The sequence below is a fragment of the Cynocephalus volans genome, chromosome 2 (assembly GCF_027409185.1).
Source record: "Cynocephalus volans isolate mCynVol1 chromosome 2, mCynVol1.pri, whole genome shotgun sequence".
Classification (NCBI taxonomy): domain Eukaryota; kingdom Metazoa; phylum Chordata; class Mammalia; order Dermoptera; family Cynocephalidae; genus Cynocephalus; species Cynocephalus volans.
In genome coordinates, this window is record NC_084461.1 from 122,094,300 (window position 1) to 122,121,993 (window position 27,694).

Sequence of the window (27,694 nt, forward strand, 5' to 3'; positions counted from 1 at the left end):
AAAGATAAGTAAAATTTTTTTATTCTCAGATGACATGATCATCTATGTAGAAAATCCTAAAGAAATCTACAAAAAAGTTTCAAGAACTCATTAATAAGTTTAGCAAGATTGCAAGGTACAAAGTCAACATATACAAATCAATTATATTTCAATATTATGGCAATGAACAATTAGAAATTGAAATTTAAAATCGTTATTTACAGTAGTATCAAAAAACATGATATGCTGGGCCGCCCCGTGGCGCACTCGGGAGAGTGTGGCGCTTGGGAGCGCAGCGGTGCTCCCACCGCGGGTTCGGATCCTATATAGGATTGGCCGGTGCGCTCACTGGCTGAGCGCGGTGTGGGCGACACCAAGCCAAGTGTTGCGATCCCCTTACCGGTCACAAAAAGACACACACACACAAAAAAAACATGATATGCTTAGAGATAAATTTAGATAATATATACAAGACACATACACTGAAGACTGCAACATATTGCTGAGAGAAATTAAAGAATACTTAAATAAATGGAGAGATGTACCATATCTGTGGATGAGAAGATCGACTACTAGGTTGTCTGTTCTTCTAAATCAATCTGTAATTAAATGCAATTCCATATCAAAATCCCAATAGACCTTTTTGTAGAAATTGACAAGCTGGTTCTAAAAAATATGTGAAACTCAAAGGACCTAAAATAATGAAGTTGGAGGACTTGTATTACTTCATTTCACAACTTACTATAAAGCTACAGTTATCAAGGCACTATGGTAATGGAACAGAACATAGTCTAGCAGTAAACCCACACATAATAGTCAATTTATTGTTGGCAGAGGTGCTAAGGTAATTGAATGGGGAAAGGATAATCCTTTCAACAATTGGTACTGGAATAATTGTATATCCATATTCAAAGAAAAAAAAAGAACCTCTATCTTTACTTTACACTATATACAAAATACTGTAAGTGGAACACAGACCTAGACATAAAAGCTAAAACTATAAAATTTCTAGGAAAAAAAAAAAGAAGATCTTAGTATCCTTGGGCGAGACAAATATTTCTTAGATAGGATACAAAAAGCAAAAGAAAAACAAATTAATATTAAATTTTAAAACTTTTCCTCTTCAAAAGACACTGAAGAATATAAAAAGGCAAGCCACAGACTGGGAGAAAAGATTTGCTGACCACACAGTTGCTAAAAGACTTGTATCAATAATGTAGTAAGACCTCTTACAACTCAATAACAAGACAAACAGCCCAGTTTTTAAATGGGCAAAAGATTTGAACTGATACTATATCCAAAATTATAGATCAGTGGCAGATAAGCACGTGAAAAAAATTATCATTATTTTTGAGAAATACAAATTAAACCGTAATGAGAAACAGTCATATTCACTAGAATGGCTAAAATTTTAAAACTGACAGTACCAAGTGTAAGCAAGGATATGGAGGAACTAAATCTCTGACAATGCTGACAGAATGCAGATTGGCCCTATCACTTTAGAAATCAATATGGCCATTTCTTATAAAGTTAAAAGTTAAAGCTTGCCATATGATGCAGCATCCCACTCCAAGGTATTTACAGGAGAAATGAAAATGTTCACACAAAGACTTGCATATAAATGTTTAGAGCAGCTTTATTCATGATAGCCAAAAATTGGAAACAACCCAAACATACACCAGCTGATAGATAGGTAAAGAAATTGTGGTACATCCATACCATGGAATACTACTCAGCCATAAAAAAAATGAATTATTGATACATGCAGCAATATAGATGAGTCTCAGAAGCGTTATACTAAATGAGAGAAGCCCAATACAAATGATTACCTCCTGTATTCTTCCACTTATGTGAAATTCTATAAAAGCAAAACTTTAGTATTAGAAAGTTGATCAGTAGTGGCCAGAGATTGAGGGAAGGGCATTGACTGCAGAGAACTTGAGATGTGATGGAAATGTTCTATATCATAATTGTGGGTAGTGTTCATACAACTGGATACATTTGTCAAAACTCATTGAGGTACACAATTTAAATTGTTGAATTTATTGTATGTAAATTATACCTCAGTAAAGTAGATTGTTTAAAATTCAGTTATTATCTTCTTTGGCCATGAGAAAATTGGCCTTTAGGGTTCTGAAACTCCTACTCCATCCTGTGACTCTCATATAATAAATGAAGTCATCTCATTTCTGTTTCAGAAACAGAGGAGATGGGTGATGAAGAGGTTTTCTCCTGGTTGAAGTGTGCAAAGGGTCAGTCCCATGAACCAGAGAATCTCATGCCCACACAGATCATCCCTGGCACAGGTAAGGAAATTCCTTTTCTCAGTTTGGTGAAAAGAAATGTTTTTAATTGAGATATTCACATACCATAAAATTTGGTGAAATGGTAAGTCCTAGCCTGATTTTTATTTTTTATTTATTTATTTTTTTTGAGCCTCACCAGATTTCTCTGAGAATTTGGATCTTTAGATGTGTGTTAGCGTGCATACGGCCACTGACGTTCTGCTCCACCTTTCTAGTCAGAGGAGCTAGTCACGTTTTCATATATCATTTCACATTCCTGTGGTTGGCTGGACCAGAATGAAAAAGCTAGTCTCTAGGCTTCCAGAAAAACTTCTGGTTTTAGGCTCGTAAAAATCCAGCTGAAGGTAATCAAACCTTTTGAATCCATGAGGAAGGCAGCTAGCTTAACAGAAATGAATGGTTATGTTTGTGTCACAACCCGGGCTTACTACAGTGATTCCTCTAGAAGTTCTACATGCCCAGCTTCCACCCTTCCATTAACATACATGCATTGAAGATGGCGAGTCTGCAAAACTACTCTCTATATACTCCTCCACTTAAGAAAGCTTTGGGTGGCATCTTCTGAATCCTTTATACGCCATTGCTTCCAAATTGAAGGGCTTCTTATTAAGTGAAACAAGTCAGGCACAGAAAGAGAAATACCACGTTCTCACTTATTGGTGGGAGCTAAAAATAAACACACACTCGCACGCACGCACGCACGCACGCACGCACGCACGCACGCACGCACGCGGCGGGGGAAGAAGACATAGCAACTACAGTTCCTTGAAGTTGATACAACAAGCAAACAGAAAGGACATTGTTGGGTGCGAGGGAAGAGAGGGAGGAGAGAGGGAGGTTTCGGTAATGGGCCACAATAATCAACCACATTGTATATCGACAAAATAAAATTTAAAAATTAAAAAAAATTAAAAATTAAAAAAAAAAAATTGAAGGGCTTCTTTACTGCAGTGTTAAAATGCCTGCTCACTGTTGGTCTAAGCATGGTTAAATGTTTATCCACTTAAAGTTTACATTGGTCTATTTTTTTAAAAAACATTTTAGATATATCTTGCAATTCAATAAAGTAGGCAATTCAAAATGTTTACATTCTTGGATATTAAGGAATCTACCCCTAGAATTTCTTCTGGAGGACACCTGGTTAATGTTTACTAGAGGAGGGACAGAGTGTAGCTCAGTGGTTTAAAGTGTACAGAACTTTTTAGGGCTAGATATACCTGCATTTAAGTCTTAGTACTTCCATTTGCCAACTTCGTGTACTTGAGCAAATGACCTAATTTCTCCGAGTCTCAGTTTGATTATCAAAAATTGAGGATAAGGCCGGCCCGTGGCTCACTCGGTAGAGTGCGGTGCTGATAACACCAAGGCCACAGGTTCGGATCCTATATAGGGATAGCCGGTTTGCTCACTGGCTGAGCGTGGTGCTGACAACACCAAGCCAAGGGTTGAGATTCCCTTACCGGTCATCTTTTAAAAAAAAAAAATTGAGGATAAAAGTAGCTGCCTTACTGAAATGTTGTAAGAATGGAGGGAGATAATGTAAAAAAGGTCCTTAGCACAATACGTGGCATATACCAGTGTTCTGTTAATTGTTACTGTTGTTATCTTTTGTCCAGCTCTTTACAATATTGGAGACATGGTACATGCTGCCCGGGGCAAGTGGGGAATTAAAGCAAACTGCCCTTGTATCAGTCGGCAGAACAAATCCGTGTTGAGACCTGCTGTCACCAATGGGATGTCACAGGTAAAGTGGTGTGTGTGGGTATTACTGAGTGAAACTTAAATTTTTAGAACCAGGAAATGCCCCATTTTTGACTCTGTTGCCCAGTGGATTCCTGGGGACTTAGAAGATGGGGAAGCCTTTCTAGAGAGAACTCAAAAAAATTTACTGAAGGGATTTCAATTCCTCCTGACTTCATTCACCTTTAAACCAGTTTAGAGTTGGTTGATAAATAGCACAAATAGATTCTTTGCAACTTGTCAGGATGTATACCTCAGGGTCTTTGGATGAAGAGTATAGAAAAGGTTACTAGGAATACTATTGGTCTTCTCAGTCCTATCTAAGAAGGTATGTACATAGTCCCTATCATTGGGTTCATCTTAGGTACAAAGAACAGAAATATGAAAATTAGCCCACTGAATTTGGTTCATGCAACCCTCAAAGCAATCCTAAACCTCTAGAGGGAGGGACTGGTTTTCTTATTGCTCTGTCAGAGGCGGAGGTCATTCTGGTTTGATGGTGATTATTTATTTTGAACAGTTGTTTTAAAAAAACATAACCATCTGCTTATACTTCAAGGTTCTTCTAGAGATGCTACTAACATGTGGTCATTGATAACAGGCACAGGAATCAATGCTGAGGGGTCTGGAGATGTATTTTCAATAGAGTTGACACATTAAAGCAAATCATTTGGAAAATTCAGTAATTTATGTGTGCCGGAATTGTGCTAAGCCCTTTGCGTATACTTTCTCATTTAATCCTCAGGACACCTCTGTGAGGTCACGTTGTCTTTTTTATTTTTTATTTTTTTATTTTTTAAATTTTTTTAAAAGATGACCGGTAAGGGGATCTTAACCCTTGACTTGGTGTTGTCAGCACCAAGCTCACCCAGTGAGCAAACCGGCCATCCCTATATGGGATCCGAACCCGTGGCCTTGGTGTTATCAGCACCACACTCTCCTGAGTGAGCCACAGGCCGGCCCGAGGTCACGTTGTAATCACCAATTTGCCATTGCAAAAATTGTCTCAGGCACATTACATGTTTATTTTAGATTATAGACTTCAAGACTTAGGGCCAGCCAGTTGGCTCACTTCGGAGAGCGTGGTGCTAACAACACCAAGTCAAGGGTTAAGATACCCTTACTGGTCATCTTTTTTAAAAATTAAATTAAATTTAAAAAATAAATAAACTTCAAGTCTTATCTTTCCACATAACCTAGCATAGTTTTTTGTAGGACTCAATAAATACATTTTGAATTAAAGAATGGATGAAATAGTTTATGGGACAGTTTCAGATTATTCTTCCCAGACCTATGTATTGTCAGAAGCCCTATTTAGTGTCAGAAACCATTACTAGTTGTGTTTTATTTTTTCTACCCAAGGATCGCACTCTAACCATGTTGGTCTTCTGTGCTTTAGCTTCCTAGCATAAACCCTAGTGCCTCTTCTGGAAACGAAACTACCTTCTCAGGTGGAGGAGGAATTGCAACAGTAGCAACTCCAGAACCCGACCATGTTCCCAAAGCCGACAGCACTGACATCAGATCTGAAGAGCCTCTGAAAGCAGACAGTTCGGCTTCAGATAGCAATAGTGAGCTAAAAGCCATCAGGACCCCTTGCCCTGACACAGCCCCACCCTCCTCTGCCCTGCACTGGTTGGCGGATTTAGCAACTCAGAAGGCTAAAGAAGAAACAAAAGGTGAGATGAACACAAGCCTCTGACCTGCCTATGGGTTGAATTCATGGGTTATTCTGGGATTCTTCAGACTCACAAATTACCATCCACATTTATGAAACATGCCACTTGCTTTCTCTGGCTGATCATATAAAATGAGGGAGTTTCATTCAACTTATTTCTAGAAGTGGAGCTTTTTTAAAAAGACACATGCCTGGGCCTGGACCTCCTTAGTCAGAATTGATGTAAGGTTTTTAACAATCTTGCCAGGTGATTCTGTTATATAGCCAGGGTTGAGAGCTAGACTTAGAGCAGTAGTTTTCAACAACACAAGAATTACCTGGGGAACTGTTAAAAATGAAGATTCCTATGCCCCACCCAGAACTGTTAAGTCAGAATCTCTTAGGGTAAGACCAGCAATCTCCGTTTTTAACAAGCACTCCAAGTGATTCCAGTGCAAGTGTTTTGGAGACCCACCTAAAGAAACTCTTAGAAAATGGGGGAAATGAAAGATGGATGGGAACAAAAGGAAGTTTGAAATCCAGATCTGGAAAAGAAAGGAAGAAGTAGGAGAGCTTCTCCTTGTCCATGAGACCTCATGTATTTATAGCTTGTCAGGCTTGGCCCAGATAAACTATACGCAGTTTGGGGGGCAGAAGAAGGGAGAGAGTTTTTCCTCCTTCTCACTTAGCTAGCTTAGCTAGTTTTTAGGAGTGAGTTGTCTGTTGGATATTCCTTATTCTGCCTAATGCTTTTCCTGTTTATGTTCTTACAGAAGCAGGGTCCCTGAGGTCAGTTCTCAGTAAAGAATCTCATTCACCCTTTGGTCTGGACTCATTCAACTCCACTGCTAAGGTCTCTCCGTTGACTCCAAAGCTTTTTAACAGTCTTTTACTGGGTCCCACTGCCTCAAACAACAAAACTGAAGGTTCTAGCCTTCGAGACCTCCTTCACTCTGGGCCCGGGAAGCTTCCTCAAACCCCCTTGGACACAGGCATACCTTTCCCCCCGGTCTTCTCTACATCCTCAGCAGTAAGTGTCCTCCGAACAACTGTAGTCTTTGCTGCTTTTTTATGAAAGATCCATAAGAGATCTGATAATTGGGTTAGTGGATGCAAGGGTGATTTGTGTTCTCTACATTGTCTGTCAAGCTGACAAGATCTCTCTTTACATTAAGTTTTGGGAATGTTTGAGATCCTTTTAAGTAGTGAGCCTTTTATACCATGTTAAGAAGTTAGTAAAAATTGAGACATTGAATTTTTCAGTCATCAGCAGAAAAGTTATGTTATTGATCACTTGATTTTCTTGATAATAGCAGACATTAAAAAGTTTTGTTTTTTTTTTTTTAACCTAAAGCAGTACATTTATATTGTATTCTCTTGGATGTCTAATAGATGTTTCAGATCTTCAACATATCTAAGATTGAATTCCTGATCTTCTGCCCATAAGCCTGCTCCTCCTTAGTCAGTGGCATCTCCCTCCTTCCAAATGCTCGTTCCAAGAATCTTGGAGAAAATAGGGACTCCCCTCTTGTATTCATATCTAATTTGTGAGAAAGTTCTTTCAGTTTGATCTTCAAAATATATTCAGAATCCACCCATTTCTCATAAACTCCATTGCTTCCTCTCTGTTCTAAGCTAACGTCCTCTCTTGCCTAAATTTTTGCAGTAAATTCCTTGCAGGTCCCCTCATTTCTGCCCTTTGCACTCTACAGTCTTTTCAACACAGCTAGAGTGGTCCTTTTAAAATGTAAGTCAAATTATGTCACCTCTGCCTAAAATCTTCCACGGGCTTTCTGTTTGTCTCATAAGATAAGCAAAGTCCTTACAGGGGACTACAAGGCTCTAGCCCTATCTATTCCTCTTCCCCTCACCTCTCCGACTTCAACTACCACCCTCCCCCTTGTTCACTTGCTCCAGCTATACCACCTTCTTGCTGTTTTCTTTTCTTTTTTTTTCTAAAGATGACTGGCAAGGGGATCTTAACCCTTGACTTGGTGTTGTCAGCACCACGCTCTCCCAAGTGAGCAACCAGCCATCCCTGTATAGGGATCCAAACCCGTGGCCTTGGTGTTATCAGCACCACACTCTCCCAAGTGAGCCACGGGCCGGCCCCTTCTTGCTGTTTCTTAAACATGGCCAGCCATGCTACCTCTTCAGTGCCTTTGCACTTGTTATTTCCTTAACCTAGAAGTTCTTGCCAGTGTAACCACATGGCTTGCTTTATCATCAGCTTCTCTTCTCTCTTGAGATGTCACTGTCAGTAAGCCTTTCTTTGTACATCACCTTTTTAAAAAGTTCATTACACTCCCATCCTTTACACATATCTGCTTTCCCCACTTTATTTTTGGCTATTATTATTCACCAGTATAGGGCTGGCCAGTTAGCTCAGATTGTTAGAGTGCAACCTTCTAACACCAAAGTCAAGGGTTTGGATCCCCTTCCCAGCCAGCCACCAAAAAACAAAAGAGCCAACAAAAAAAATAAGTATCTTATTTATGTACCTAGTATATTCTATATATACCAGTATACTCCTAGTGCCACAGTGTTTGATCTATAGTCATGTCTACTAAGCATATATTGACTGAATAAATTCACAAGGTACAAAATTTAAAAGATGCAAAGGGTTTATACTAAAAAGTTTCCTTCCCACTTGGAGAAGTGTTTCCCTTTCTAGAGGTCACCATTGTTTCTTGAGTATCATTTCAGAGATATCATCTTATATATGTAGGCTTTTTCCCTCTCTTTTCTATACCTTGTTTTGCTGTTTTTCAGTTTATATATCTTGCAGATCATTTCAAACAAGTACATAAATATGTTTCCCATTCTATTTTATGGTTGACAGCTAAAATTCTATGAACTGTGGGTGGTTAAGCCCTGTACAGTTTGGATTATTTGTTTTTCTTTTGGATAGGTAATTTTTAAAAAAAAGAAGAAAGAAAGCAAAACAAAACAATTACTTTGGGCTCTGTTTTATTTGTGTTTTCTCATATCCCCAGTTCTTTTTCTTTTTTTATTTTTCCCAGGATATTATATGATTCTACATACTTTATAAAGATAGTGGTTAGTGATACTTCAGGCATAGGATTATGAAGTTTAAAAAAATCCCTCCTCCCCAACTTAGGTTCTGTGACCTTAGGTATGTCACATTCATCTCTGGGCCTGAACTTTCCTGAGCTGAAACAGATGAGAGATTCTCAGTGGGATGATAGTAGGGGAAGAATTGGAGAATAGGAAACTGCTTCCAGAATATACAGTTTGTCTTGGACACTCTGGCACATCCCTTTATTGGGGTGCTCCTTCGTAGAAAACCACTGCCTTGATAAATCACTTCTGTTATTAAATTGAAGTATCGTATCCCTTGGGCACTCTGGCCAGAAACAAATTTAGAAGCCACAAACTAAGTGATCTTTTTCACTCAGTTACAGCATTTTGTGATTTTTGCAATCTACATGTATATGCTTAATACAGGGCTGAATGCCAGAAATATTTCTTAGGTCTCAGATCTCTTGAGGTAGAAGGGATCTTTCTTTACTTTTCTTTCATAAATGTAAGGCAAAATATGAAGGGTAGAAGAATTTAAGATACTGACTTTTTAAAACCCCCTCTCTAATTACAAAAGACATTTAAATAACTCCTGTGGAATTTAATCAGATAGGTCAGAACTTCTTAGGAATATGAGTGTGAGACAATTTTTTGATTGCTCTTCTTGGGCTAGCCCATGGCTCACTAGGGAGAGTGTGGTGCTGATAACACCAAGGCCACACCAGGTCAAGGGTTAAGATCCCCTTACTGGTCATCCTTTTTAAAAAAAAAAAAAAATTTTTTTTTTTTTTTTTTTTTTTTTTTTTTGATTGCTCTTCTCACGATGCCTCAGTCAAGCTTACCTGATGGATTTGTGTCTGGCAGGGTGTGAAGAACAAGGCCAGCCTACCCAACTTTCTTGACCACATCATTGCCTCAGTGGTAGAAAATAAGAAAACCTCAGATGCTTCAAAGCGAGCCTGCAACTTGACTGATACCCAAAAGGAAGTGAAGGAGATGGTGATGGGGTTAAATGTGCTAGACCCCCATACTTCTCACTCCTGGCTCTGTGATGGGAGGCTTCTGTGTCTTCATGACCCCAGCAACAAAAACAATTGGAAGATCTTCCGGGAGTGTTGGAAGCAAGGCCAGGTAAGCAAGAATAAGCAGTTTCCAAGGCCAACTGTCTGCCTGCCACAGTTACCAGGATAATTCCAGGTCTCTCTGAAAGATCTTTTGCTAGGGAGGTTTAGACATAGTAAGTTTGTTGTAGATAGCCTTGCTACTTTGACTAGTCTTAGATTTTTAAAACTGAGGAAATTCCTAAAAGTACATTGTACATCCTTTTATTTCTAAGCTGTGTAGTTCTGTGTTCTTAAAAGGGCAGTTGAAACTTCTGTTAAGTGTTGATCTGGCATTGATGACACCTTTGGAGGAAAATACTTACATGTGATATGAAGTAGGATGAGGGTGTGTGGATGGAAATGTGTGGTACTTTTCTAGGTAAATGTTTCAGAGCCACAGAAGTTTATGTGATAGTGTGATAACACTCTGATTTTTATACTTTAGCAGGTGCTTGAGGAAGGGGGAGCTTATGGAATTGTCTAAATAGTTTATCATTTTCAGTGTAAGGAGATGTTCTTAAAGTTGCATTTGTCAGCTTTTTGTCCCCTCACTTCAAAATAGTGGTAGATATCAAGGCAACAGAAGTAATTTCTAATGGCATGCTCCCCATGGGGAGAATCAAGTATAATGGAGTAGAAGCAGTTTTCATTGACTTTATGTGTTGAAATCCGTAGGTTATAAAACTGGGTAAGAACAATAGATCTTCATGGAGAAGAGGCCCTCCCCAGGAAAATCTGTTCTGTCCCTTATCCCTAGAGCTAAAAGTATTTTTCTAGATGGCTATGATTGGGATATTTTTGTTTCTGCAGCCAGTACTGGTTTCAGGCGTACATAAAAAGCTCAAGTCTGAACTCTGGAAGCCAGAGGCCTTTAGCCAGGAATTTGGAGACCAGGATGTGGACTTGGTGAACTGCAGGAACTGTGCTATAATATCTGATGTGAAAGTTCGGGATTTCTGGGATGGCTTTGAGATCATATGCAGTAAGTAGCTTTAATATATAGTTCAGTAATGGCAAATTGGAAAATAAGTGTCTATATGCCCAGTCCTGCTCCTGGAACAACAAATGATATTCTCTTGGTGGGAGGAACATTCTATCCTGGAGCCAACTATGTAGCTTGCATGGCAATCACATGGCTCCCGGAGCACTCCCAGTCTTAAGCATGTGATCCCACGGGATGTGTGGAGCACTTACACCATGAGGAAGGGGGATAGAATCCCTTGAGATAGGAAAATATGCTGTGTACTAAAGCAGTAGGTGAGGAAAATAAAGCCCACCTATTCCATTATGAAGGTTTACAAGTCTGAAATAAGGGGTTAGTCTCCTAAAACATATAATCACTGGAAAATTGGGCAGCATCCAACCCAGATGTTTCTGGGAGTACTGTCTCTCTTCCAGAGCGACTAAGGTCAGAAGATGGACAGCCAATGGTGCTCAAACTCAAGGACTGGCCTCCTGGGGAAGATTTTCGGGACATGATGCCAACAAGGTTAGTGACCTACAGTGGTGTCATCTTCAGAGACTTGTGCCTGGCTGAAGCTATCACAAAGTAATCACAGAAAAGTGAATTCTGCATGTTTACTTTCTTCCCCTGTAACAAACTAAGTCATCTTTCCTGCCCTTTTGTAGGTTTGAAGATCTGATGGAAAACCTTCCTCTGCCAGAATATACCAAACGAGATGGCAGGCTCAATCTGGCCTCTAGGCTACCCAGCTACTTCGTAAGGCCCGATCTGGGCCCCAAGATGTACAATGCCTATGGTATGAAGGAGAGGCCAGAATTGCCCTTTTTGGGGACTGCTCTCATTTTACCTGTGGAGGGAGATCTGTGGTCAGGGTCCTGTGTAGAGATGCTTGAGGGCAGGTAACAAGTGCTGGAGAAGTTAATAGTATCCAGGATGGTTTTGAATATGTTTTCTTTTGTACTATTGATTTGCACAACATCCATATGGGCCCAGTTCATCAGCTTGTTATGTCTCCAGCAGTTAGAAAGTTTCCTCTCAAAAATTCTACCTAAAGAGACATATTCTCAGTTTTAAGAGACTTGATAAAATAACAGTGAAGAAGGCTGGGTACCAGGCTACCCAGCCAACATCTACTGGTGAAGTCCAGTAATGACCCTAAGTTGCTGTGAAAGCTAAGTTTCATCTGAATGTCCCTAATGCCCATATCTGTTTTGCTTTTCAGGGAGAAATCATTTTTGAGGGGTGGATTAGTTCCATGGCCAAAGCTAATCTTAAACAGTATAAAAGAGATGAAGAGAGTGATTTCTTGATAAACGGATATGCTTGACTCTCCCAATGTTATTCATTTAAGAACATCCTCGACTCGGTTAGAGTGTGGTGTTTTAAAACCAAGGTCAAGGGTTCAGATCCTCATACTGGCCAGCCACCAAAAAAAGAAAAAAAAACATCCTTCAGCACGTTTTCAGTTGTAGGGTCTATATGGATTCTTAAGAATATTGCCCCTTCACCTTGCACATTTTCCTTTCACCTTTAGGCTTGATAACAGCAGAAGATAGAAGAGTTGGCACAACAAATCTTCATTTAGATGTTTCTGATGCTGTTAATGTGATGGTGTATGTTGGGATCCCTATCGGGGAAGGTGCTCATGATGAAGGTATGATTTCTAGAACCTAGTGCTTCAGGATGGTGAGGCTTGGCCTCAGGGATAGACTTGTGTGTTACTCCTCCACAGTCAAGGCCAGTGGCTTTTTCTTCTTTCTTTCTTTTTTTATTCCCCCAGTGGCTTTTTCTTAAGTTTCTACCAGGCCTGATACATAGTAGCTGCCCAGTGGATGTTGCTAGACAAAGGGAGCTTCTAGCAGAGAAGAGTGCTACTTCTGTACAGAGTCATTCTCTCTCTGGGAATGCTGCCCTTTTCCACTGAGTGTGTAGCATCACAAAGAGGAATGAAAAAGAAAGGGCAAACTGGTCGACTTGACCCATCAGCCAGATCAGCTGTGGGGTGAGAGAATGATAAAGCCAGGTTATCTGCACAGAAATGAAGCACAGAAGTGATATTTTGCTGTATTTGCATTTTCTGCCATCTTGGTGTTAAAATTAATATGTGGTTGTTATGGAAGTTTCAGAAAAAAGAAGAATTTTAAAAAGACAATAAGTAGTTCATGCTGCACACCTGTACACCCTTCCATTATGTTGTCTTTTAGGGGATCATGATAGACAAGCATCAGAAGCCACCCCTCTTAATTTGCCAAAGATGCTATGCTTTGCAGGCTGAAATCCACAGAATCCTAGAGTTTGAAGAGGTCTTGAGAAAATATATTGACTCCATCTACTTACATCAGGAAATAACATGCAAGTTAGGCTACATGGTTTGAGCAATAAATGTGTTTTGAAGGAAAACTAAATCTCAAAAAATGCTGAATCTCTATTAAGTAAGGAAGGTTTAGTGTATGGAGCTTAGACCAATATGAATTTGAATTCTTTGATTCTGCCTTACATTATTCCAGAGAGATGGAGAAGAGTGGAGACTAAAACCTGTCTGAATTGGACATTTTGCTTCACTCAGAAGTACTGAAATGGTGGTTGCATTGAAAGTATCATTTTACTCTTTTCAGAGGTACTCAAGACAATTGATGAGGGAGATGCCGATGAGGTGACAAAGCAGAGGATTCATGATGGAAAAGAGAAGCCAGGTGCTTTATGGCACATCTATGCAGCCAAGGATGCAGAGAAGATCCGGGAGCTGCTGCGAAAGGTATGCCCTGGTAGGCTATGCTCCTAGCTCACAGATTAAAGGTCTGGAAGCTGAGACAGCCTGTCTAGGGTTTCTCGTGTGGAGTTGCTTGGCATTAAAGACCTGTCAGCTGTGGTACTTCTTTTCAAAATGCCCTGAGGTCTGATTCCACACCTAGAGGACATTGAATAGAATAAAGCAGAGGCTTTAGCCCACTGGGGATCTTGCTGCAGGAAGTAGGATTTATGCTGTTAATAATTTTTATGGGCTGGCCAGTTAGCTCAGTTAATTAGTGCATGGTGCTGATAACACCAAGGTCCAGGGTTTGATCCCAGTACCAGCCAGCCACCAAAAACTCAAAAACAAAATAATAGGGGGCTTCCAGTCAAAATGGCAGAATAGACGATCCCCAGTGTCACACTCTCCCCCAAATCAATCAATTTATAACTATAAAAAAGCAACAACAGCCAAGCTGGGGCTGCTAGAGCTCAGGGGAAGAGGAGAGACCTACAGAATGCATGAAGGCAGGGGAAGCCACAGTGAGAGAAAGAGAAAACCATTCCAGCCATTTTGTGCCGCGGCTGCTTTAAGGCTGGAGCTGCTGTATGCACGCAGCAGGAGCCAGCAAAAGCTGCAGTTGTGCCTTTCAGATGAAGTTGCTTGGAGGCGGCAGGGGATAAGAGGGTCTTGGTGGCCCCCAGGCCAGCAAGACCACTAATAGGGTTCCCATGGACCCACATAGGAGTGAGGAGCCAGAACAGCTCAAAAAAAGGAGCCACTCAGAGGCCAGTGAGTCATTGCAAGGAACCGGCGCAAGGCCCATCCTATGGGAAGCATTTGCAGCACGGGCAGTGGGGGCAATGGGCCCACTGGGAGAACACTGGGGCACAGCAAGGACAGCTGACTGGCATCCCAATCAGCATGCGACCACTCAGAGGAGACTGGTCAGGAATATAGATTTGCATGGGGTGCAGTTTGATGAAAAGACTCAGGCCCATATCAGAATTTCTACACAACACAGGTGCACCAGCTCTCTGGAGAGCCAGAAGTACCTATGAAATCAGCCATTATAACCTGAGCTGCACAAAAAGCCTTCCCTAGGGAGTCAGCAGCAAAGCAGCAATTTAGCTCAATCACAGAGCTCAAGTACTGGTCCCAACAGGAAGTTTCCCCATATTAGAAGTAAGCAAAGGACAAAAAATTAGTTCCTGCCCAGGCACACCGCCAGCGCTAAGGAGCATGCCAAAAACATCACCTCCATGTGGGTAGCCCACCACAGCCACCACAATAACCATGGCTGCCGCAAAAGCATCTAGACACCACAATCACCACACAAATGGTCCACCCGCCACTGGAATGCATTGACACAAGGAGTCACCAACAGAGCCCAAAGAAGAGGATGTCTCTTTCCACCAAACCCATTCCAGAGTGACAGAAGAAGCACCTGCTCTACGATAATATTGGGGGATCTGAACACACCTCTCGGCACTGGACAGATCATCTAGGCAACAAATTAACAGAGTAACCATTACTCTTTCAGAAGGAGAGAAAAAAATCTAGAGTAATTGGGGGGGAGGGGGAAGGGAGAGGGGCATGGAGAGAGATTGGACAAGGGGCATAAAGAATAAGTACAATTTTGGGCTGGCCCGTGGCTCATTTGGGAGAGTGTGGTGCTGATAACACCAAGTCAAGGGTTAAGATCCCCTTACTGGTCATCCTTTAAAAAAAAAAAAGAATAAGTACGATTTGTAACAATATATATGCTAGTAATATTGATTTGATCAAATTATATCAACGTTGTACCCCCAAAATATGCATTACCAATTGTGATTCAATAAAAATTAGTAATAATAATTTTTATGAATTTATTAATTTTCCTGTCTTTTGGGTTTTCATCATGGCTTCAGGTTGGAGAAGAACAAGGCCAAGAGAATCCCCCTGATCATGACCCAATTCATGACCAAAGTTGGTACCTGGACCAGACTCTCCGTAAGCGACTCTATGAAGAATATAGCGTGCAAGGCTGGGCCATTGTGCAGTTCCTAGGTGATGCCGTCTTCATACCTGCTGGAGCCCCACACCAGGTGGGTTCCAATTTAGGGGTTGGGCTTGACAGCTCCATGGCTTCCTTATTTTTGCTTTTCTTGCTAATCCAGCAAGAGATATAAATGGCTCAATTAGACTGATTGCTCTTACACTGCAACTTATCTTTTGCTTTTTAATTTTTTCTTGTTACTTTAAATGCTTGTTTTAAAAATTTTCAACAATACAGGCTATTAAAAGAAAAGGGACATGTCCCAGCTCAACTACCTATATACCATACCACTACTGTTAACAGTTTGGTGTACTTTTTTCTAGACCATTTTCTCTGCAAATACCAACATTTTTATTTATAAATTTGCACTTAGAGTTTTTATGTGTTTGTTATTATTATAAAAATGGACATTATAATTATTTCTAAATTTTTTTTAACTGCATTACAGAAATTTCCATGTGTTACTGAATCTCTAATGTCTGGTGTTTTCCCTCTGCACTTTTCCTCTCCTAGGTCCACAATCTATACAGTTGCATAAAAGTAGCAGAAGACTTTGTATCTCCTGAACACGTAAAGCACTGTTTCCGCCTGACTCAGGAATTCAGGCATCTCTCTAACACTCATACAAATCATGAGGATAAACTGCAGGTAAGTAAATCTTCCTTCACCCCCACTCTGTCTTTTCATCGTATACACAGAAGGCACATATTCCTTTCTGAAGGTATTCTATGGAGGTCTAACTATGGAGAAGAAATGACTCAGGAAATCCATGTCTAGGGATATGGAGTCTCCCTTTCAGTAAGCATTTAATCAGTTCCCTTCAGTTTTGTTTAGACAATACTCATCTTTTAACCTGATCATTTTTCAGTGTGAACGTTCTCTATTCCTCTGCCCTTGGGAGGTATAGTGTTTTTTTAGTGTTAGTAACTAACTAGACTGACCTCCCCAGGCAGGTAGGAAAAGCACTATAGCAGTGTGTTCTAAGCATGTTTCTGAGAAGAGGTATTGTCCCGAAGCTGCTTCTTGTAGCCAATTTCTGTGCACAGTCAATTCCTTAGAGCCCTACGAGGGACTGCAGTCCATGTCCCCGAGAACTGTACTCACAGGGGTAAGGATTGTTCTCCCCTTGTAAAGCTGGACAGTTAGATTAGGTTTCCTCTGCTCTTGAAATGGATGGAATTTTAAGGGTAGAATTTCCTTATTAATACACTTGGGCACTTTAGTAACATATAAAGAACAGAAAATAAGGAAGCAAGATTTTTCAGGCAGAACTTCAGCAGTTTGAATACACAGTCTCCCAGCCTTTCACTTGTGACCTTTTTCCCTCAGGCATGCCTGTGGCTCAGATGTATCTCTGGTTGCAGTAGGTTTTTCTTTCTTGCTTGCTTTTTCTTTCTTTCTTTTTTGCAGCTGGGCAGTACCTTCTTTTTTTTTTTTTTTTTTTTTTTTTTAAAGATGACCGGTAAGGGGATCTTAACCCTTGACTTGGTGTTGTCAGCACCACGCTCACCTAGTGAGCAAACCGGCCATCCCTATATGGATGGGATCCGAACCCGCGGCCTCGGCGCTCCCAGCGCCACACTCTCCCGAGTGAGCCACGGGCTCGGCCCTGGGCAGTACCTTCAACCCTGAGTCTGATTTGCTTTTTTTTTTCAAAATTACGGAATATTTAAATCATAAAGTTCTTATACAAAGTATAATCACATAAGTGTTATAAATATAATACAAATATTCGGTCATACATATTTCAGACCCCACCTCCTTCGGGTCTCTACTTGTAATAGGTCACCTTATCCATAAGACCTTTTCTGACCACCCTATTTAGAATAACAACATCCCAAAACCCCTTTCATTGCTTTATTTTTTTCTGTAGTATTTTTTACCATCTGACACACTATATGAGGATACTTTAGGAAGTTTATGGAAAGATTCATACTATCATTTAATTCTATTTTTCCATGAACTTTTTAAAGTATCCTTGTATATTATATCTGTTCATTACTACCCCTACTAGAATGTAAGCTATTTAAGCTCTGTGAAGGCAGTAATTTCACTGTTTTATTCACTGCATTTTTCTAGTGCAATGTCTGACAACATAATAGGTACTCAGTAAATATTTGTTAAAGTAATACAAAAATTTTAATAGAGAATAGCTTAAGGGGGACTAGTGTGCCCATCACTCAGCTTAAGAAATAAAATGTCATATACAAGGATACATCAAAAAGTTCGTGGAAAAAACTAATTAAAAGCTAATGTGAATCTTTCCATGAACTTTTTGAAGTACCCTCGTACATATATAGCATATACATATACAACAAGTGCATTGTTGAAGTCCCCATGTCCCCTTTCCCTTTCTATTTCCCTGTTTTCCCTTCCCAGAAATAACCACAATCTTCATGTCAGTTCTTTTCAAGAAGTGTCTTTAGCCTGTTCACTTTAATAAGCCTCTTCGCTTTATTTTAATAACTTTTACCATATCTTCCAACTTGTTTACATGAAATATATGTTTCTTTTAGACAAATTAGAAAAATACATTAAGCACAAAGGGAAAAAATATCCCATAAACCTGCCTTCTACCATTTTTTTAGTGCATTCTTTTTAGCTATAGGACCTTAGGCAAGATTCTTAACCATGGAACCTTGGTTTCCTCAGTTTTTCATGTTTAAAATGGGGATAATAATACATTACAAGGATTAAATGAAAATTTAATATATTTAATACATTGCCCAGCACATAGTAAACACACAGATGATGGTGATTATATAGACTTTCAAATGATTTCATCATTCTTTTTTGAATATAGGTCTTATATCTTATGTGACTTGTAAATCATCTTAGGGGTTGACTTGGAAGCACATAGTCATTGTTGGGGATTTTCTTACTAACCAGGAGGCTTATAGTTAGGGTAGAACATATATTTGCATGTACAGAACACAGCATGGGGCTGCCATGAACTGACTGTGCTGATTACTCTCTCCAGGTGAAGAACATCATTTACCATGCAGTGAAAGATGCTGTTGGCACCCTCAAGGCTCATGAATCCAAACTGGCAAGGTCTTAGGCATGGAGAAATTCTAAACTCCCCTGTGAAGCAGGTCTTTCACTCACAACACTTACAGGGAATGGCAGGGTTCTCTGCTGGAGCAGAAGCCTTCACCTGGAGCCAGTGTGGTCAGTATTACAAACTCTCCAGCCACTCTTTTCTACGCTGCCTCAACACTGAAGGTTGACACAGGAAAGTCGCACTGTTCACACACAGTTTCAGACTCCAAGCCGAAGGTGCCACTTCCCCATCCTGTGGCCTTTTGGGACTCCGAATTGCCTGAACATCAGTGGGCTTTCCAGCACATTCTCCTGATTTGAGATTCATGGAAACCAGGAATATGGGCACACCTTTCTTTTCCTCTTGTGCCTATTTAAGTAGGAATGTGTTTGGAGGTAGGGGAAATTGCATAACTGGTACAAGTAGGGGGTAATTGCTTAAATATGCCTGATGGAAGCCTGACTGTGTCTCTGCACGTGACCTCTGACACGGCTCATCCTCAGAGACGGGGTGAAGCCATTCCCCACACTCTCTCCCTTAAACACTGGAGTCTTGCAGGACCCAGGGAGAACCCACTGCTTTTCCCAGGAGGCTCCAGGATTAGGAAACGTGTGTATTTAGTGAAAAATAGGTTTGTAGTGAAATAGTTACTATTTCATGAAAGTAGATATTTTTAGAATTTTTGAAATACCACAGTTGTTTTCCTGGATTATGAGGAAAGGCACATTACATTTAGTCTTCCTTTCAAGAAAACTCTTTGAAGAAATATGATTTTTAGAAATCTGCTGCCTGTTATAGCACAAAATCAGCCAAAGCAGAATTTAAAAGAATTGGCTTTTTAGGGTTCTTTTAGTTTCTCCCCTTCCCATTCCAGTCTTATCTTGAGGGAACAGTCATCTGAGAAAGAACTTTGTCATGTCTGAGCTGTGGTGTATTCTCTCTCTCTCTCTCTCTCTCTCTCTCTCTCTCTCTCTCTCTCTCTCTCTCTCTCTCTCTCTCATACACACACACGCACACACACGCACACATGCACACACACTGGTGACTCCAGGAATCATTTTCACCTATTACCAGCGTTCCCTTGGGACTTCTCTTATGTTTCAAAATGAGAGGGAAAGTTCGATTTCCAACTTGAGGTTTTTTGTCTTTTGGGTTTTTTGTCCAGAAATATTTTCAGCAAAACTTTACAACTCAGTGGAGTTTTATTAAGAATTTATTTGAAAGTGATGGAATTCATTGGCCCATAGGTACATTGGGAAATGTATCTCTTTCCAGCTGTACTGTAGTGCCCTGCAGACTTGTTTATATGTTCACAGTTACTTTTTTTTTTTTTTTTTAAATAAAAGTCATTTACTGTAGAATACTTTTAATTTCACTTTCTGTATTTTAATTTTGTTGAAGGGCTGATTGGGATTTCCATGTTCTTATTAAAAATCTAACAAATCTGTTTAGAGTGGACAAAATTCTTCCTGTGCCAACCCTTCTAAAATCAAGGCCAGATTGAAGACTGAGTTGGGGGTGGGGGATTCATTTCCAGGTCTTCATTACCGTGCTACACCCACTTATTACTCTTTGCTTCCTGAACTTGTGCCCAGTTGGGAGAAAGGGAAGTGCCAGGGTGAGGTCAGTGTGGCTTGGGAGATTGGGGGTGAGGGAAAGGAGCCCCATGAGTTAGAGGGTGGGAGGAGAGAGGGGTTTTCCCATAGTTGATGCTCTGTGCCTGGAGTGGGAAAGGTGGGGTTCTACCTTCCTAGGGTGGGGTCTGGGGCAAAAAGGCCATGGTGTGTGGCCTGAGCAAGGCTTTGGGTAGTCGGGGGGTGGGATTCCTTAAAGCAGGAGGCCTAGCTACCCACATAGAAAACGTGCCCTAGGGCTGAGCCCGTGGCGCACTCAGGAGGGTGCGTTGCTGGGAGCTCAGTGACGCTCCCGCGGCGGGTTTGGATCCTATATGGGAATGGCCGGTGCACTCACTGGCTGAGTGCTGGTCACGAAAAAGACAAAAAAAAAAAAGAAAAGAAAACGTTCCCTAAATCCGTCTCAGAAATGGTGGGAGAAAGCCCAAATGGGATTTATTTTTGTTTTATCAAGCAGCAATTAAAGTGTCTTGAGGGGTGAGGAAAGACTTCATTCCAATTAAAAGAGGCTTTTTAGAAACAAAGTTGTAAAGAATAGCAAGAGGGGTCATCAGAGGCTGCTTCTCTGGAACCTGTTGGAAAACATCTTCCAAAACATTTGAGCCTGGAAATATCATTATCAGGTTGGAAATAGACCATTGTGTGGTTCCAGGATACTGAGTCTGAATAAGACCATAGCCTTTGAAATACAGAGCTCTGAGCATGTCCTTTCAGTCTGGATGGGCAAGAGTTGTTGCTGTGGTCCCCAGAAGGATTACACCTCCACATAAACGGTAGAGGAATGCAGAAGCTTTAAAATGGGCCAGAAAAGGAGAGCAATGCGGAAGGGAGGGGGCATTGGGGCTTGGTCGCTTTGGTGAAAATCAGGAGGTGGAACAGCCTACATTCTGGATATAAATGTCTTCACAATTAGGACATCCACTGCCACCAGTGCTTGCTTGATGGGGGTGGACTGGAGCTCCTGGGCATATCTCAGACCTGGGTCCCAGGTACTTCTCCCAGCCTCTCCGTTTGAAAATAAGGTCTGATCCCCATGGTGGGAAGTTGGGGGAGTGGGGGTGGGAGAAATCCACCTTAAGAGCACCAAGCTCTTCCCCTGTAAAGCTTAGGAACTGACAGCCTAAAACAAATCATGTCAGGGTAGGATAGGTCCTCTTTCAACTGGGGTGATTGGCAATTGTCAAGAAAGGATGGGGTGGACTGTACCTTTGCCTTCAGGAGCTCAGGTGGATGTCTTTAAAAGGCCCGTGATGTGTGGAGAGAGTTTGCTAGTCTCTAGCAAATTAGCTGTGGGATGTAGCCTGTTGAGACTTCCTGGGTTCGTATCTTAGCAGCATGGCTTAGTCGTTTTGTGACCCTCAGCAAATTATTGAACCTCCCTAAGCTTCCCATTTCCTTATTTTCAAAATGGGGATAATTATAACCTCTGCCTTATAGGGTGGTTGTGAGGATTCACTGAAATAGTGTATGTGAAGTTAAGCACAGGGCTTGGCACACAATAAGCACTCAATAAATCACAGCCATTATTCCTTCTGGGACATTTAAGCCTTTCAGCCTGATGTGGGCCGGGAGAGGAGGTGGGCTGGGACTGATGTCAGGATGGAACCCTGACAGGCCTCCAGGACCAAGACAGGTGAACAAGCGATTAAAGGAAGGCAGGGCACTGAGGGTCGAAGGCGCATGCCCGGCCACAGCAGGTGCCAGGGGTGCGCCGCCGCCGCCGCCGCCGCGGCCTCCCCTTTAAGAGCCGCCGCCGCCCACAGCCTGCCGCTGCGGCAGGGACCACCCCTTTAACGGCGGCTCGGCGCTCCGCTGCCCCCGCGGCGGCTGCTGCTGTAGCTGCTTCTGCTACTGCGGGTCCTGCTTCTTCTGCCGCCGCCGCTCGACCTCCTGCAGCTGCATCCTCGGCCTGGGCCGGGTCCCGCCCCGCGCCGCGCCCGGCCCCGCCATGGTGTCCTGGATCATCTCTCGCCTGGTCGTGTGAGTGCGGCGGCAGCGGGGCGCGCCCCGGTGGGGGGCGATGGGGACCGGTGATGGAGGGCGGGTGTGAGGGTGGGGGCTGGGGGCTACTAAAGCTCGGGATGGATTACTCCAGGGCTTCATACAGCAGAGTCACCTAAAGGCATATCGTCCCTATTTGGGGTCCCCAGGGACATGGAGATGTGGGACCCAGGACTGGACAGGGAAAAATTAGGGGAGCGTGGCAGGCTTCCCAGGGACCTCACCCACATTGTTTTTAATAACCTTTTTAAAAAAAAATTCCCTGCTCACGCGCCTATCCTAGGGTCTAAGCAGCACGGCTTGATTTATAAGGGGACGGCCCCTCCCCCACCTGGCAGGTCGGGCTGGAGGAGCTCCTCATCTCCCTGGGGGAAGAGGGGTACGAGAAAAGGGTGAGGAGCAAGGCAGGCCTCACCATTTCACAGCTTAGAGGCATCGCCAGCTCCCCGGACCTCCCAAAAGGGCCCAGGCCCTCCTCCCTCTTCCACTGACTGTCAAGAGACCCGGGATGAGGACACATGCTCTTAAGGCCCCCAGGAAGGAAGTCTGGGTATCTGAAAGCAGGGATGCTTGGAGGACAAAGTGTGGGAGGTAACTGGGAGAGGATGTGTATGCTCAGCCACTGCGGGGAGGACGTTCGGTGGTCTTTATTCCAGGCTGCCAGCCACATTGTGGAGCTGTGTCCCCGGCACCTCCCTCAGGCTCCAGGAGGGAACACACACACAAACCCCCCAAAACCCCAGACTTTGTCCTTGAGGATTCTGCCCCGCACTGCCTCTGCACAAGCAGGTTTGGAAGTAACCGGCATCCAGCAGGCTGGTCCATGTAGGAAAGGCAGCATCCACACACTGTCTAGGGGCTGGGCCTGACAGGGGCTCCTCTTGGGCCTCAGAGCCAACCCCTGCACTAGCTCAGGACCCCACCCCTCAGCCTCCACCATGAGGGACTGACAGCCCAGCAACCCCACCTTGCTGCCTTCTTCCCATTTAGTGCTGTCGCTGCTTGAGTCCTATTTCCTCTAGACCCACTGGACTTTCTCTCCTCTTCCCCTATTCCATTCCAGAGAAACTCTAGGGGTCTCATACCTCCATGTGGCCTTCAAGGTAGTACTTCTCTCTTGCCTGGACAAGCTCCTTAAGGGGCATCAGTCTTCCTCCCCCACCTGTGTCCTGCCTATGACCTGTAATGGGATCACCAGCCAGGGCCTTGAGCCCAGGGCCATCCTCTGAGCCTGTTCCCAGAGGTGTTTACATAGGGGAATAGACCCCCTTGCTTCTCCCAGGGCTTCCTGCCCCTGTGCCCTCCGTTCTCCTGGGCCACAGTGGTGCCTCTGACTGCCAGGTACAGTGCCCTGTTAGGTTGTATCAGGTTCTCTTGCAGAGTTGGCCCTACCCAGGCTGGCTCTGGGTATGGGAGGTGGAGGGTAAGGGCAAATGGGTATAAATGGGCATGGGGTCGAGAAGGAATACACCCCCATGGGAGTGACCAGACCCCCACTCCCCATGCCATGTTTGTGAATAACCAAGGATCATGGGCTAAACGGACCACACTGGACCCTCTGGCCTCTGGGTAGAGTAGAACTGAACAATGGAGGGGGAGGGGCATCATCCTAGCTGCCTGGGGCCTCCATGCATGCAAATCACCTGAGTATTGACTGCTTTGATCTTAACCCCTGGCCTGAGTTCATCAGTCTCTCTGATGTGGCACTCTGGAGTTCTGTCTCTTCTCCCCTTACCTACCCAGGGACTGATGCACATCTGGGAAGAAGAGGCCATTGCCCTTGGCTGACCAGCCCACTAACCATGCCTGCCCTGCCTTCCTAGGCTCATCTTTGGCACCCTGTACCCCGCTTATTCTTCCTACAAGGCCGTGAAGACAAAAAACGTGAAGGAATATGTGAGTGGATGACCCTTTGCTGACTACCCAACCTACATGGCAGACATAGGGAAAGACAGTGGGTCACATTACAGATGGGGGTGATTTTTTTTTTTTTTTTTTTTTTTTTGTCTTTTTCATGACCGGCACTCAGCCAGTGAGTGCACCGGCCATTCCTATATAGGATCCAAACCCGCGATGGGAGCGTCGCTGCGCTCCCAGCGCAGCACTCTCCCGAGTGCGCCACGGGCTCGGCCCTTGATGGGGGTGATTTCGTACCCACACTATTCGCCACTAACAGGACCCTCAACCAAAGGAGGTTCAGGTGTTCCCTTCCCCCAGGCTTGGTGTGATCCACAGGCAAAGTTGAGGTCCTGGGTGTCCCTTCCCCACAGCACCTCCAGCATAGTTGGCAGGCAGAGGTGGGGTCCTGGGTGTTCCCCCAAGTCCTGTCCTGATCAGCAGGCAGAGCTGTGGTCCTGGGTGTTCCTTCCCCTCAGCACTGGCATGATGAGCAGGCAGAGTTGGGGCCCTGGGTGTTTCTGGCCCCCCATCCCAAGGCCCCAGCAAATGCTGCCCTCTGTATCCTCAGGTGAAATGGATGATGTACTGGATCGTGTTTGCCTTCTTCACCACAGCCGAGACTCTCACGGATATAGTGCTCTCCTGGTGAGGTCCAGCATCCCCTCCCTGTATCTCAGGGTCCAGGGCCTCTGTCTTTTTCTACTCAGCCAGTCAAACAGAATATTGGGACCCCCACTCCCGACAGTCCCATGGGGTCCTCGATATTCCCCGCCATGTCTGACTTGATCAGCAGACTAAGAACATACAGAACCCCCACATTTTTTTCTGGTGGCAGCCAAAGCACTTTAGTGGAGTTCAGAAGACATTCTCTGCCACACTTACTAGGCAGATCACAATTCTCTAGGCCTCAGTTTCCCTATTTGTAAAATAGACATATGATTCAATGCTATAAACATTGGATGCTTGCATTTCCAAGGCATTTTACAGGCACTGTGTGTGTGTATGAGCACCTTGAAGACAGGAAATATGTCTTAATCATCTGTATATTTACAGCAGGAGTTCAAAAATGTTTACTGAATGAGCAAATGCCTCTTGGAAGAGAAGACTAGTGACAGTACATTGGAAGTCAAGAGAAAAGAGGGATAGAGAACAAAAGATTGTTGCATTTGTAGATAAGGCCCTTGTAGTTGAGAAAAATAGTTTTAGTAGAGAAAGTAGATTAGGAAAGAGGTGGGTTAAAAATTAAGGGTAACTGAGTGTAGATGCATCTCGACACAAGCAAAGGAGAGAGCTCTGATGAGGGCTTTATGAGGGCATAGGAGACCTGAGGGATTTGTGGCCTGAGGAGGAGGAGCTGAGGGCAATGGACAGCAGTCTTTATTTATTTATTTATTTTGCCATCCCTATATGGGATCCAAACCCGTGGCCTTGGTGTTATCAGCACCGCACTCTCCCGAGTGAGCCACAGGCCGGCCCTGGACAGCACTCTTAAAAAGTGAGGAGCAGCCATGGCAGCGAGGGGTGGGACCAGAGCACAGCTGAAGAAGCCCACTCCTCTTTATGGGAAGGAGAGCAGGAAGACAAGGGGGGAACCCAGACATGGACCTGGAAAGTTAGGGAGTTAGCCTTGGCGTTAACTCCAGGGTGAAGGATGGGGGTCTTCCTTAGGAGTGACGGGCCTGGGACATGGAGAGAAGAGGGTGCAAGGAGAGCCACTGTTAGGAGAAATTGCTTCGGGGGTCGCTTTTTACCTTCCCCACTAGAGTCTCAGCTGAGCCTCCCAGTCCCCTTGGGATTAGAAATGACCAGTCCCATGAACCACATGGGGACCCAAGCGCATAAGAGGTGAGGGGCTGCCTGGGGTCATGCAGCCCAGTGCACCTCCTGATTCCCTGCCCCGTGCTCTGCACTTGCTTCTGTCCCCCCAACAGGTTCCCATTCTACTTTGAGCTCAAGATTGCCTTTGTGATATGGCTGCTGTCCCCTTACACCAAGGGCTCCAGTGTGCTCTACCGCAAGTTTGTGCACCCAACACTGTCCAACAAGGAGAAGGTTTGCCCCCACTCTCCGTTTGCTTCCCAGCCTGCCCCAGACCAAGGCATCCCAGTGCCCATGTCCATTCCTGGCTCAACCTGTGGGTGCCCAGAGACTCAAGTGACCTGGTGGGCCATGGCCTCCTGGAGTGGGCAGTGCCTTTGTCCAGGTGTGAACAAGGGTAGGGCTGCCTCAACAGCAGTTCCCACCTCTCACCTCTTCTTCCTTCCCCTCCAACCCCTCAGGAGATCGATGAGTACATCACGCAGGCCCGAGACAAGAGCTATGAGACCATGATGAGGGTGGGCAAGCGGGGCCTGAACCTGGCCGCCAATGCCGCAGTCACAGCTGCTGCCAAGGTGAGAAGGGGGCAGGCCCAGAGTCCCAGGGCCCCATCTTGTTCATCTGGTGCCCCTGGCCAGGCCCATTGGCGTCCACTCTGTCAGGGCTGTGGAGGCTTGAGGCTTGTGCAGCTCGGGATTCCAGTCCTGGCTCTACAACTCTTCAGCTGAGTCACTGCCACTGCCCAGCCACAGTTTCCTTATCCGTCCAGAGGGAAAGTATGGCCCCTGCCTCTCAGCACTGTGTAGGACTTGAGGAGGTGTGTGGGGAAAGCACTGAGCCCAGGGGCTGCCGCCAGCACTATGGTGACCTCTGTCTCCACCCCGCCCCTCCCCTGGCTCTCCTGGTGCGTGGTGGTGACCCTAGGGCCAGGGGGTGCTGTCAGAGAAGCTCCGAAGCTTTAGTATGCAGGACCTGACTCTGATCCGGGACGAGGATGCGCTGCCCCTGCAGGGGCCTGATGGCCGCCTCCGATCCAGCCCTGGCAGCCTCCTGGACACCATTGAGGACTTAGGTACAGTCAGGGCCCAGGGTGGGGGTGAGGGCCACCAGAGAAAGGAGGCCAGGTAGGAGAGACTCCTGGACCCCTGTTCTCCTCTCCTCCCCCCAACCAGGAGATGACCCAGCCCTGAGTTTAAGGTCTAGCACAAACCAGGCAGATCCCCGGACAGAAACCTCTGAGGAGGACATGGGAGACAAAGCCCCCAAGAGGGTCAAATCCATCAAGAAAGTGCCCAGAGCTGAGGTGAGAGCACAGGCCAGAGCTCGGGGAAATGGGAAGGGGTGTGGCTCCAGGCTGAGCCCTCTGTCTTCCTCCCTCTTGCATAGCCGCTGGCTTCCAAGACTCTGAAGGCTCGGCCCAAGAAGAAGACCTCAGGCGGGGGCGACTCAGCGTGAGGTTCTCCACCCCACAAGCTGCAGAGCTAGGAGGACACCTCAGGAAGGGCCGCAGCCCAGCCCCCACCCCACACTGTGCCCACACAGCCCAGGGGTCTTGGGCCCCTGGGGACCCTCAGATGGCCGTTTCCAGTGCCTGCCCAGTGGCCACTCCTCTGGAAGGCGCTTGGAAAAGAGGAGGGGGCCCAGCTGTGGGGTTGAGGGTAGAGGCTGGACCGGGGCTGTGAGGACTGAGCCACCCAAGGAGGCAGGGGCTCCTCAGACTGCACGGCTTTTCTCCCTGC

The 27,694-nt window shown here is 44.3% G+C and overlaps 2 protein-coding genes across 3 annotated transcripts in view; both read left to right on the forward strand.

Annotated features, from left to right (window-relative positions):
• Positions 1 to 19,966, forward strand: part of KDM3B (lysine demethylase 3B) — a 59,760-nt gene extending 39,794 nt beyond the window's left edge. The window contains exons 12-24 of the mRNA XM_063086361.1: positions 2,178 to 2,285; positions 3,902 to 4,029; positions 5,425 to 5,704; positions 6,456 to 6,712; positions 9,589 to 9,855; positions 10,638 to 10,809; positions 11,226 to 11,316; positions 11,457 to 11,587; positions 12,326 to 12,445; positions 13,407 to 13,546; positions 15,433 to 15,609; positions 16,074 to 16,208; positions 18,541 to 19,966. Coding sequence (XP_062942431.1) covers positions 2,178 to 2,285; positions 3,902 to 4,029; positions 5,425 to 5,704; positions 6,456 to 6,712; positions 9,589 to 9,855; positions 10,638 to 10,809; positions 11,226 to 11,316; positions 11,457 to 11,587; positions 12,326 to 12,445; positions 13,407 to 13,546; positions 15,433 to 15,609; positions 16,074 to 16,208; positions 18,541 to 18,621 — 2,087 coding nt within the window. The 3' untranslated portion in view covers positions 18,622 to 19,966. The remainder of the gene's footprint in view (positions 1 to 2,177; positions 2,286 to 3,901; positions 4,030 to 5,424; positions 5,705 to 6,455; positions 6,713 to 9,588; positions 9,856 to 10,637; positions 10,810 to 11,225; positions 11,317 to 11,456; positions 11,588 to 12,325; positions 12,446 to 13,406; positions 13,547 to 15,432; positions 15,610 to 16,073; positions 16,209 to 18,540) is intronic.
• A 2,219-nt stretch (positions 19,967 to 22,185) lies between these two features.
• On the forward strand, positions 22,186 to 27,410 carry REEP2 (receptor accessory protein 2). 2 transcript variants are annotated; one of them, XM_063087149.1, is made up of 8 exons: positions 22,186 to 22,217; positions 24,062 to 24,134; positions 24,706 to 24,782; positions 26,069 to 26,189; positions 26,417 to 26,530; positions 26,880 to 27,027; positions 27,128 to 27,258; positions 27,342 to 27,410. In XM_063087149.1, the coding sequence occupies exons 1-8, from the start codon at positions 22,186 to 22,188 to the stop codon at positions 27,408 to 27,410; spliced, it is 765 nt and encodes a 254-aa protein (XP_062943219.1). The 2 variants fall into 2 exon arrangements, with proteins under 2 accessions (XP_062943219.1, XP_062943220.1); XM_063087150.1 differs by having other exon boundaries at positions 26,886 to 27,027.
• The last annotated feature ends 284 nt before the right edge of the window (positions 27,411 to 27,694 follow it).